This window comes from Pomacea canaliculata, linkage group LG10 (genome assembly GCF_003073045.1).
Source record: "Pomacea canaliculata isolate SZHN2017 linkage group LG10, ASM307304v1, whole genome shotgun sequence".
In the NCBI taxonomy this organism is placed as follows: Eukaryota; Metazoa; Mollusca; class Gastropoda; order Architaenioglossa; family Ampullariidae; genus Pomacea; species Pomacea canaliculata.
The window spans coordinates 4,217,407-4,230,022 of record NC_037599.1 but is presented as its reverse complement, the minus strand read 5'-3'; the positions used below and the strand labels follow the sequence as shown (position 1 = coordinate 4,230,022).

The 12,616-nt window shown below is 45.7% G+C and overlaps 1 protein-coding gene across 6 annotated transcripts; it reads left to right on the top strand.

The window, feature by feature from the left end:
• The first annotated feature begins 39 nt into the window (after positions 1 to 39).
• Positions 40 to 12,105, top strand: LOC112574051. 6 transcript variants are annotated; one of them, XM_025254862.1, is made up of 6 exons: positions 40 to 239; positions 2,029 to 2,126; positions 2,776 to 2,988; positions 7,004 to 8,739; positions 9,081 to 9,177; positions 11,052 to 12,105. In XM_025254862.1, the coding sequence occupies exons 3-4, from the start codon at positions 2,810 to 2,812 to the stop codon at positions 8,385 to 8,387; spliced, it is 1,563 nt and encodes a 520-aa protein (XP_025110647.1). In that variant the 5' UTR covers positions 40 to 239; positions 2,029 to 2,126; positions 2,776 to 2,809; the 3' UTR covers positions 8,388 to 8,739; positions 9,081 to 9,177; positions 11,052 to 12,105. The 6 variants fall into 6 exon arrangements, with proteins under 6 accessions (XP_025110647.1, XP_025110645.1, XP_025110646.1 ...); XM_025254860.1 differs by having other exon boundaries at positions 9,078 to 9,177; XM_025254861.1 differs by having other exon boundaries at positions 9,078 to 9,868.
• The last annotated feature ends 511 nt before the right edge of the window (positions 12,106 to 12,616 follow it).

Genomic DNA, 12,616 nt, shown 5'->3' with positions numbered 1-12,616 from the left:
AGAGTTGATGACGTCACGGAATAATGACGTTGCCGAGTGTCGACCGCCGATGGGTTGAACCCTGAGTGGCCAGCACGGTGACAGCAACGACGATTTTGTCCAAGAAATCGCTGCTGGACACCGCCGACCCTCGCACCTACCGACGGCGTGGGCAGAGCGACAGAGTGGACTACGTCACTACACCTCCCTCTGACGTCTTCCTTTGTTGCAGTCGGTCGCGCGACACGAAGCTGTAGCAGGTAAACGGGAGGACGTGGGACTGGGGAGGAATCATTCTGCGGTCACGTGACGTGCTGTGTGTGTGAGCGTTGCCATAGTTTCGGGCTAAAGAGGACGTTTGCAGGTTCTTGACATTTGGCAGGCAGGATGTGACTTTAGTTCTTTTAGAGATGGAGCAGACGTCGTCATCCTCGTGCTAGGCTGCAGCAGTCTCAGATGCACTCGCCATTGGTCGTACTTCGCATGCGCGCCTGCTTCGTCCACATCCGGAAACGAATCGTTCACACATTACTTAAAATCTACTTCGGAAGTAACATCAACAGCTAAGGTCCTAAATAATAAGTAAGAGACAAAATTCCTTCAAGTGCTTTGTGTGCAAAGACGAGAGATTCTAAGGGAGTATACGAAGAATACATTCAATAATGAATATCTTTTTACACATAAGCGGTTATGAAAAATTAATAAGTGAACAAAAGCTGAATTCCCATCAAATAAACTCAATCAAAATCTTGTAACAGCGAAACTGAATCTTGTATCTTTATATTAAATCACCCCTCTGTCTTTTTTTTCTTCGCTTTGTCTGTCCATCCCATCTCGTTTTGTTGCGTCTCTCTCTCTCTCGATCTATTGATATATCTAGCATAGATCTGATTATCTTAGATCGAGGGCTTTATCTTAAAAACAATACTTTTAGTCGGGCTTATTCTGTTTTTGTTGTAAATAAGATGTCATCTATCTACCTACTCTCGTTTGTTCTCCACACCGGTCATTATTTTTATCTTTATTCTTTTTGTGGTGTATCCCCTTACTTCACCAGTCCCTTCATCTATTATCTACAAAGGGCTTGATGATACTGCGTGGTAGCAAGGAAGGTAGGAGCAGGAAGGTTCAGGTAACTGCAGATCAATGGCAGAGGTCACGTGATGAGACGTGGTGGTGGTGGTGTGGTAGTGGTGCTGATGGTGGTGGTGGTGTGGTAGTGGTGGTGGTGGTGTGGTGATGGTGGTGGTGGTGATGGTGGTGGTGGTGGTGATGGTGAGGGGGGTTCGGGCAGCAGCACTGCCAGCCATTCTATGCTGACTGCCAAATCGACCAACGAAGAGCCACAGAAGCGACATGGTGCAGATTGACACGGTTCGCTTCTCCCATCAGCCGGAATCGATAGAGTGCTTGTTAAATAACGCCGTACAGTATCTGTGCATTAGACTGGTGCTGACCCCTACCTGCTTGTACATGAGTGAGTGAAAGTGTGTTGTGGGGGAGGGTGATAGAGACATAGAGACACAACACAACCACTAAACAAAGATGACATTTTATCTGTTCATTTTTAGTAACTTTGTGTACAGTGGGCACTTTAAAATGTAAAAAATCAAGAAGTATTACAAGCTTTGTTTTTCTCTCTGTCCTGTTTGTGTTGTAAGACCGCAAGAGTCACTCAGTGCGACTACCCTGCACATTAGGTGACAACGCAGGCGCATGTTATCACAATTAGTGTTTAGCAAACTCGTGGGTAAACTTCTGTAGACAACATCATGTTTATAAGCTGTACGCAATGTTACTGTGAGAAAAACAAAATGTTTACAAGAAAATGCCTTTCGGACAAGTTATTTTTTTACTTTTAGAGAAAACTTCTAGCATTTTATAAAAAATATTGTCTTTATAACCGAAATAATCTAAGGTAAAAAGGTCCACCTATCGTCTCTGTATTTATTTCGAGCATCACTTCTCACTTGCCTGAAGGAACTGAGTGAGTCTCACTCACTGCCCATCATGTTCCATATTCTACCTGACCTTTTTTCTTCTTTGCAGGAGCTGAACAGAAGGCAAAGGTTTTCTGTGTCTGCCAATGAACACGGGCTCGAGAAGGCCGACACTCAAATAGTCTTTTGACAGCCGCCTGCAAAAAGGTATGTCACGGCCATTTTCTTTTATTGGAGTAACTGTCAGTCGCCTGAAAACCGGAATCAGATGAAAAGAATGTACGCACAGACATCGACAGTTAGAAAGGCACTTCATTGCCCGGGTACAAGGCGCGAAAGGTGTGGGATAAAATGATCTGTAATGAAGCTGACTGGTGGACATTCTGTTTTCACGGCTTGGCGACGTATTCTGGGCGTTAACTGCTCTTTATCGCCTAGACTTACACAGCTTTTACCTATCAGGGCGAGGTAAGCCAGGAAGTGTTATGAGAAAATGTTATGGTCCCCTGGCTGTAGCGGGAGATTTTTTCTTTGGCATTTACCTGGACCTCCAACATTTTAGGGGGACGATCACGCATGCACTACCACCGTCTTGCTTATCCCCCATACCCTCCCCCTATCCTCCCATTTACTCACTTTCAGCGTGTTTTGCAGTGTGTATATGCGTTTGTCTGTCTATAAAATATATGTGTGTGCACGCGCGCCCGTGTGTGTGTGTTGGTCCGCTCCTGTCTGCCCTGTTTGTCTCTCTCCATCTCTTTATTCGTCCTTCTACCTACCTGCTTTTCTGTCTGCGGAGCCGCACTCGCTAACCCCCAGCCCTTGATCCTCCTAATAATGATCTCCTCAATCACAGCCACGTTGACGACCGCACCAACCCCGTAGCCAGGATGAAAGATCCAACCTTGGCGACCTCTGCCACCTCCCGCCCCAAGTCCCGCCTGCTGGGCCAAGTCAAGAAGGAGACACTTCAGTTCTCGACGATGGCCCACGGCAAGCCACTGTCCCCAGTCTACCGACATCACAACCCACTTGGCGACGGCATCGACGGTACCTGGATGCCCCTAAGGTAAGCCCACGGGTTGCTCGCTCATCAAACCTACACTTCGATCGCGGTGGCGGACAAGTTGTTGTTGTTTGCCGTGTGCCTGTGAGGACACTTACAGTCGTACGTAGGCGACATGGCGACAGGAGGAGCCCACCCGGCGTTTGTTTGAATACTAACCCTCACTGTCACTGCAGTGATTGCCGGGACTGACAACAGCTGTCAAAATATGAGACAGGTCTTGCCTTTTTGACGAGGTTAGTTGTGTTGAAAAACAAAACGGCGTAAGCAAATTACCCACACACATAAATACATATAAACACATACATAATATGTTTGTTGAACTTCTCGCTTACTCAAATGTAGGTTAAAATTATTAATTGACAAAAGTTGTACTGTTGCGCGTTCGCATTCCAGGCTTACTTGCTTATTTTCTTTGTTCAGTGCAAGAAATGAGAATCAGCCGTACAGAAGTCCTGACTAACGTTGCATATGTAAATATAATAAGACAAGGAAGTGACTGGATAAGTGACGTTTTTGTTGTTTTTGCTGCTGCTGCTGCTGCTGCTGCTGTTGCTGTTGTTGTTGTTGTTGTTGTTGTTGTTGTTGTTGTTGTTGTTGTTGTTTTGCTTTGCTTTGCTCTGTACTTGTCGATTCCTTTCATCATTTGTGTCATCTTGTTCATTTTCCTCCTTTTATTCCTCATTCTACCTGTGATGGCACGTGACCGTGGCTGAAGTATTGTGTCTAAGCATCTAGTCATCTTTCATCAGCAAACAGATTAACCGTAGTCGTAAAGTGTTCATCACTAGGGAATACATGACATATAGACTATTAGGTCACAAAACACAACATCTTCTCGCAGCATGAGGCTTGCTTGCAGGCCTGACTGCAATTATGTTCTGTGAGAATCTACTTTGTGGAGGCAGCCAACCTTTGTCAGTGTGTTCCTAGATAATGAGTCGCCTTTACCCGGGTGCGCCTGTACTTGCCGCTTGGCAAGCCTGATTATATCTCATTTCATGCGTGTTGACAGCGACAGGAGCTGTTGTCTGCATTGTTGACACTAGTCCGATGCCACTTATATCTGCTTTTAATGGTTTCACTAGTTCAGATTATCTTTGGGCATCGTCTACAGTCACACAAGTGCCACTACACTGACCGACCCAAACTAAAGCAGTTTGTCCAGTTTCCAGTACTTCCCTTCATAAACCAGACAAACTTGCTTGTCCACATCAGATTAGCTTGTTGCCAGAAAAGTTAGGCAGTGAAAATATATAGAATCAAAAAATAATTATATTCTGAATGGCAACTTCTAGCTGCAGTTTGGCAAAATCTCAATGCTGTGGAAACCAGCTATTGTTTGCAACACGGGCAGCAAAAGATGTGTTTTTTTGTTGTTTGTAGACAGTTATCATCAGCAAGTCAGCAATAGTAGCAGTCCTTACCCCTGAGGTAGGGAGGTACGCTCCTAGCCTGGCGTACACCATTTTCTGTTTCTGTATGACAAGCAGGAACAGTGGGGCTTGTTCTTCTCAGCATTTCTTTCCTCCTTTCCCTCACTTTCTCCCCCTCCAACCCCCACCCTAAAACAATTTACCCTGCAGGGGCCTTAACTTTGTACTGGAGGTAACTCAGTCGGAGCGGTCTTGTAGTGTGAATCTTCAACTGCTGCAACAACTGGAAGCCTTTGGGGTTCAGTTCTCGTCTCGGGAGTACTCGTATTTCTCTCTAGACCTAGTCACAGGTTACTTATGCCTTCACCTTCATCATATATTCTTCCCTCATAATGCAAAATCTTTGATAGTTGGTGTATAGTCAGGCTCCACTTAACCTCGTCTCATTATAACATTAATGAGATTGTCTTTTTAATGAGTCCCAACCAGGACCAACTGTCTGTGCCGTCTTCCTCATATCTGCGTGGGGTTTATTTTGGTATTCTGGTTTCCTCTGGCATGTTTTGGGTCTTCATTTAGGAGTTTAGTGATGTTTTCTGTTACCAGTAATAGTAGGAACTTGTTTGTTTACATTTACATCAACTTGGCACCAAACACGCTGGTCATGCTGGAATATTCTTTGACTGCTCTTGGCGTCCTTTCCTCCTGTTCCGTCACTTGCTGTAGTGGTAACGTGTATGTTGTAGTGAACACTGTAGTTTCACTTTTCAGCAGGCAACATCTAAGACACAGACTTTTATCAAAGATGATTAACTAGCGTCCCTGATACTGCCGTGACGTCATGCGCTTCCTTCGCAAGATGGCGTCGGGGGTGGCAAACTTCATGTTCATTGCTGGCTGTCCGGGTGGTGTTTCTGCACTAAGTGATGCTAAGATGAGGAGAGGTTTGTGAGAAGAGACACATCCGTGAGAAGTAATCCTTACTTTTATTCTACTTTTCCCACTACTTGCACACTGATGTTTGATGCCTTTGACGTTTGATCCTAGTTTAAACGTAGTTTCTTATTTAAAATCCTAAATATAAGAGTAAACATATCTGACATCCAAGACTGTGCCGATATTTACTAAACTACCCTTCCAGAATATTAAACGCGAATAAGACCCAGAAGTACCCGCACAACACTTGGTGAACCCACCCCGTCACGACACATAATCTGGCTTTCGTTATTCTCCTGACGACCGCATGATGTGTGCGGAGCCTCTCGTCTTGTGGTCTCGATAACACTCTCCATAAACTTTTACACTTCTTTTCTGAGTTGGTTGGTTCCTTTGCCCTCTGTCTGGCCCTAAGATAAGAGGTGATTGCAGCAAAATGACAGGCTATCGAAATTCAAAGCGTGAACCCTGACCTTTGCACTGATATCGATTGACAGAAAGCGTTCAGAGTTCATTCTTACCTTTGCCAACTCTCCCCCTACATACACACACTCCCACCCCACCACGAATAGACTACAGTGTGTTCTGATACCTGGGACAAGTGCAGGTGCATGTAAAGTCATAGAATTCCAAACACAGGCAGGTCTTCATGATCAACCGCCGGGTGCGTACGGACCTTATCTGTGGGGTGGGCAGGTAATAGTAGTCTGTATTGCGGCCAGACCTTCTTACAAATAGGTATTTATTAGTGTTTTAATGTGAAAAGTGTGTTTACATTATTATTTTCAAGCTCCACAATTTTAAAAAATCTCCCATAGTCGTGGCAGATTTTAGGGGACAGTTTTCTACCGTGTTGCATAAGGGAGTGGATCCTAATCGGGAGGTGAGGGTAAAGATTACCGGTAATCATGTAACCTGCACACGTGTGCTTCTCACCTTCTTCCACAGGATCAAACCATACTTTCCAGCCATAAGCATGAATGAGAACTCTCTGTCCTGGAAATAAAAAGATGGACCCGGTAGGGGACGGGCAGTAAAACTTAATAATGAGGTGGAGCTGCAGGAAGACAGTTCAAAAAAATCGTAGTAGCATTAGTCTCAGATTAAAACAGATCATCTCAGGTAGAGACAGAACTTGACTGCATGAAATAAGAAAGTAATAATGTGTGCAAACTGTTTTGTACAGTTGAACAAAGTCATGATGCAAGTCAGACAACTTTCCCCCAAATAAACTACCTGCCCTAGCCAAAAAGCAAGATAGATGCCTGATAATAACAAATAGACAGTGTCGATTAGTCCATGTTTGTCCATGTTCAACCGGTCAAAAAAGGTCTTGATGCCGCCGACCTTTTCTCCTTTGTTAATAATTCTCTTTGTTTTCATCCTCTTTCTTCTTTTGCTTCTCTCTCTTTTCTCATCTCGCGTCATCACGTCTGCGACTGTCGTCGTCCAGCCCTGTGAAAATCGTTTGTTGCACTCTACAAACGCAGAAACAGTCTCTTTTTAATACAAATGTAAGGCCAACCAATTCAGACTAGAAAATATTATTTCCTGAGCGTGTTTTGGCATGTTGGATGCAACACAACTGGTTTTTGTTATGCTAAGCAGTTGATTGATTGATTGATTGATTGATTGATTGATTGATTGATTGATTGATTGATTGATTGATTGATTGATTGATTGATTGATTGATTGATTGATTGCAGAAGTATGCAAGAACTGGACGAAAATTTCCGTCACACCGCCCTTCTCAATATTGTGGCGAATATCAGCAATATCCCATTCCTCCAAGAATCTGAAGCAAGAGAAAGTCACCATCAACTTCCGGAACAAACGGCCCCCTCCCAGAGCCAGAAATTCCCCTCCTACCATGCGCTAGATATTGGCGGCGTAACCGGACCAACAGCAAAGGGACGAACGGCGCAAAACGGGGTCCCCCCTTCTGCTTCTCTTCAGCAGGAGACCCCCGCCACTTATCTCCTGACGCCCCGCCCGAGAAGCGTCTCCATCCCCAGTAAGCTACATATGACCGACCTTCCCAACCCCATCGTCAGCACTTCCCTTATGCCGGAGGGTTTTAACAAGATCGACAGCGGGACGTCGCGTGCAGCGTCAGAGGTGGAAGGTCAGGCGAGAAACGAGTGTGATGGAGCGAACGGCAGTGACTTGCGCCTCGTCTTCCCAAGCGTTTCTAGTCGCTCCATCAGCATGAAGGAACTGTTGATGTCCAGCGTCCCGATCGCGCGAAGCCCCTGGCAGGCCATGGACTACCACCACCAGGACGGCGGTGCGTCTACCGCGACTGCAGCTTCCAGCAGCGATGGCGAAGATGCTTCCCGCAGCCAACGGCCGCACAAGTCTCCTTCAGCGTCTCCCATTACTCTGTCGATGCCAGAGCGAAGCAATGCTGCGTTTGCCCTGCGTCTTGCTGAGGGGGTGAGAAAAGCAAACCGTTCCCAGACCAGCAACGGCCAGTTACTGTCACACGCGCGACGCCACCTGGCGGCCTCGCGCAAGCGGGAGCTGCTTAAACGAATGACGGAGGTGGCGAAGTGCGATGTCGTGGACATGATGGATGCTGTTAAAGTGCCCCAGAGATCCGAGTCTGTACCTCCCATGATCATAATGTCGCAGATGAAGGAGGAGATCCAGCCACCCGACGAGAGCACCTTCCACAACTTCAGTTACCTCCCGGCCGCAAGCGGCGATAGCGAGGAAAAGCCAGAAAGTCGAGACGGATGCTTCCACAAGAGGACACCCACAAAACCTAACAATCTGTCCCAGGAGTGGGTCAAAAGACCTTTCACAAGGACGACCTGCGATCTACGTCGACGGTACACCAGGTTGCGCTTGGGCGTGCCTGATTGGACGCAGTGCCTAACTAGGGACCCATGGCTGAGCGACGACAAGGGAACCCCTGTCCCGGAGAAGAGTATCCTCAACGGAGGCTCGCAAATGATGTACGGAGTCGTGGGTAGGAAGTTAGGGCGAAGTAACGGCATCAGGGTGGCAAATGACACCCGACTCTCGGCGAGCTCCACCCCTACCCTACCAGTCTGCAGCACCCACCAGCCGCAACGCCAAGTCTAACAGACAAGGGGTCCGGGAGCAATCTCCTAAAGAAGTTGAGGAGTCATGCCCCTTTCCACCCTACGACCAACCGTCATATCAAGAAGAGGCCTGTCCGGGCGGACGAATGGATGGCTCTTTTTTCTTGCCCCGTTCGACCCTTCCCGCCCTTTCCATCACCGGGCTGAGTAGAGACAGACATGACGTCACTACCTCGCGTGCTGCGCGTCTGGTGAAGCAAAGACGACCCGTGGATGTATCGAGCAGCACTAGGATGTTCCAGAAGATCGATGACCATTGTGTGAAGCTTCAGAGGCAGCTACTCCTCACCCTCAATGAAGTCCATCATCAGGGCTTGCTGTGGAAGATGCAGGTATGCATGTATGTTTGATACTTGCTTTTGCGTGTGCTTGTGAATTTATGTTTGCCTGTATGTGTGCGTGTGTGATATAAAGTTTACTCATTTAATACATTTTGAGTAGGAGAGAGAGAAAAGGATACATAAAGCTGACTACTTCTCAGGGAGATTATTTGACATGAGGTTATAATGCTCAAACCCCTTTCTTAATTCAAGAAACATACTTTGTACCCTTACTCATAGTCACATGCAGACACAATACTAGCTATCAGAACAAGCTACTCATAAAAAGGACATCTCTGGGTTGGAGGATGTTATCTGGTGACGTCACTGTTTTCTGTTCCGTTTGCCAGCAGCAGGACAGCCAGAAGCCGACGTGCCTACCTGCTAGTCTCCCTGTTGCCTCAGGAGATCTCCGGGATGTCCTTGCGACCGAGGCCTACAGCAGAAGAGGTGAGATCGAGCTACCTGACCTCGACTTAGCGAGAACTGGCGCGCCCTCTAACCAGAATCTAGCCCCCCAGGTGGCAGTGCTAGTCTGCCAGGAGGGATACCCAGAGACTGCCGACAGCGTAGCTACGGGCGGAAATTTTGGTGGCGCGTCGGTGTGGATTGCTGGCGTCTCCGTTACTGCTGATAACGACATTCTTGACGAGAAAGGTGCCGACCCCGGAAACAGACCTGGAGAAGTGGAGGAGGAGGACTGCATTCTGGAGGACGGAGATGGGGGCTGTCTGGAAGCAAACTCCTTGTCCTTGACTGCAGGTAATGACTTGTTGGATCGCGACGGTGCAGGCGAGGCCGCGGGTTTGAAGCCCGTGCTGCAGACTGTCAATGAGCCACGCTACCAAGGATGCTCCTCTAAAGTGCCCGATAACCAAGCCCGCAGTCGGATCCATTACGTGAACGCCAACCACGCCGAGTTAGGACAGGAGACGCTTCAGCACGAGTACAGGATTCTGAAGGCCTTGGATCAGGATGTGTATCACGACTTTCAACACAAGAAATTCCGAAACAGCGGTAGCACCACCCTTCCCAAACTCAGAAGTAAAAAGGATCAACCCAGGGTTCACTTCTACAAGGTCAAGGTCGTGGAAACCGATTGACTCAAAAGCAAATGTGTAGCCCCGAACTGCTACAAACAGTGAGTCCCTCATACGAGACCTCCCCACCCTCTTCATAAAGAGGCAGTGTAGCAATTCCTTCATAATCTATGCCGACACTGCACTGAAAACGTGTTTTCCCAAGCATGCACAATACACCTTCCTGCACTCAAAATTTTCCGTCATAACTTTCATTCATCTGTACTCATAACCTTCCATTATTCTGTGCCCATACTTTCTTCCTTCTGTTCTGAGTCGTGACATCATCCTGTACAAAATCCATTTGCATCCGCCTGACATCTGCAATGACCAGTATGAATACAAAATGAAACCGTTCCTTCTCGCTTGACGATTTTCTTCAAAACTGTTTCAAGCTCTGAGCCCTTAAACTGGCACACTAATGGACTGTGATATATGTATATACTCGGATAGATTGGGTGACATGGTGACAGCACATGAGTCTGTGTTTATACACCTCTGTATGATGTATCGTGTGCTTTGTCCGTGACATTCACCACGTGCGACTCGGGTCTCCAACAACGAAAAAGTAAAGTCGATAAAGAAACGGGCCTGCCGCTTGTTGTTTAAATCTTAATGGGAATAAATTAGAGGAGTGAAAATGAAATACTGCCAGCTCGTCGCCTGCGATCATGTGTAAGCACTTCCTCCGTGAAATTCTAGCTTCTGTACACCGAATGTTTGGTGTTCTACGCCTGTGATTTCTCGAGAAATACATGCATGTTTATCTATAAATAGTCATTAACTATTTGGTAAAAAAAGGATGGAAAGAGTTATTAGCTACAAACGCATCAGCAGTAGCCATGAGGTAAACGAATGGACAGTTTTGAAAGAAACTAGAAGTTCTCACTGACTGGTAATAAATAAAATTGCAGAGCACTTATCTTTCCAGTGATTAGTTATTTTATTACTATCAAAAATTACCGAAAGTGTTAAACAAGCGTTTAATTATCGGATTGCCTTCTCTCTCTAGCTGGTACAAATTGTTAATTAGATGCAAAACAACGGAAATCGTTACTGCAAACTCCTTAAAATGGAATTAACGTGGAATAATATCGACTTGAACTTCTGAGACGATCACGACCAAAGTGCATGTGGGGTTCTGAATTCTTCATTTTCAAAAAGAAGTTAATGTTCCCGGACCTAGCAGAGCAATAAGCATCATTTATGAGATCGAAGAGCTGTCATGGATAATTTGTTTTGCAGACTGACCTTTCTAACATGCCATCGGGCCGCACGTCCACATCAATTTGAGGAGAACTGGAGGTGCCATAGTGCAGCCTTTGTGCAGCTCCGGCATTACATCTTGGACTGGGGCAGCATGGGCACGCCATTCAGATGTTCTTTCTCTCTTGAACACGCATACGTATGGCGTTATTTAAGTGTGTTATTATAATTCCACGAGATGCTAATATGTGAAGCCCTATATTTGTTTAAAGACCAGCCTGAATGGTTTGCGGTTTATTTTTTCACCCCGATATCGGTAGATGTAGGCAATGTAAACCTAACCTGTAAACTTCAGCTTCCAAAACACATCCATTAATTAATTCCCCGCTAGCAAAGTCCGCGATTCGTATCTGCGATCAACGAGCGCTGATAATGGTGTACTACGTCACGCTAGTGCATCACTGACAAAGTTACCACCAGTCAACACCAAACAGAGAGAGAGAGAATGACCGACAGTTTGGTTTATTCAGACGTTGAAAGTTTGCGTTTTTCGTGCTAAAGTAGCAGTTTTTGAGAACCATGAGAAATGCAGACTGACAGCGTCCTAATAATCCGAACTGTCGCTCATAAGTGTTGACTTTTAGCAATGTTGTGAATGGTGTACCAACGTGACGTAGTACACTGTTAGCAGCGCTCGTTGATCGTAGGTGCGAATCGTAACGGATAATTAATTAACGGATCGGTTTGGGGGAGTGAATTTTACAAGTCAGTTTGATATCGCATATATTTACCGATATCTGAAGAAAACGCAAGCCATTCAGGCTGGTCTTTAAATCATATCGGTCTTAAAAAATGAAGTAGATTTTTACCTGGTTGTGAGAGAACACATAATCATCAACAGAAAAGTTGTCTGATGGTACTAAAACTATGATGATTAGTTAATCTGATGGTTTGTATGAATTATTTTATAAGTTTCCTTAAAAATGGGAAGTAGTAAACACCAAATCAGAGCTGTGCTTATGTTGCTTCTATCAGTATTTCTGCAAAATTGTGATCATCTATGAAGAAACAGTAAACACATTCTTAACTGAGATTTCAAGTTGCTATTGCTTAACAAATGCTGTCATAGGTTATGTTTAATTTATAATTTATAATTTTCAATTTTATTACCGCACATAATATTTCATTTATTTTGAAATGGCTACCCCAGTCTGCAAAATAGGCGGTAAAAGCTAGAGCCACGCAAAGGAAGAGTGCGATCCTTCATTGAATGAATTTGATAAGGGTCATGACCTTTCCGAGCTGATCATGACCCGTACGTGTGGCCATTACCCTGCACACCCGCTGCCGCGCTCGAATTCGCTGCAAGTTGAAAGGGGATCTTGTCTCAAACTCTTCCCCGTCTTCTCTGTTTCTCCTCGTGTAACTGGTGCCCAGGGTTAGGCCGGTTCTGTTCGCTTGAACCGATATCGCACAGACCACGGACGAATAAAGGAGACAGAAGTTTGTGCACAGATTATTTCACAACTCGATCTCGAAGTGAAACACCGCGCCGATTTCTGAAGTGAGTGTGAGTGAAAGATGCCATTAAACAACTATTATAT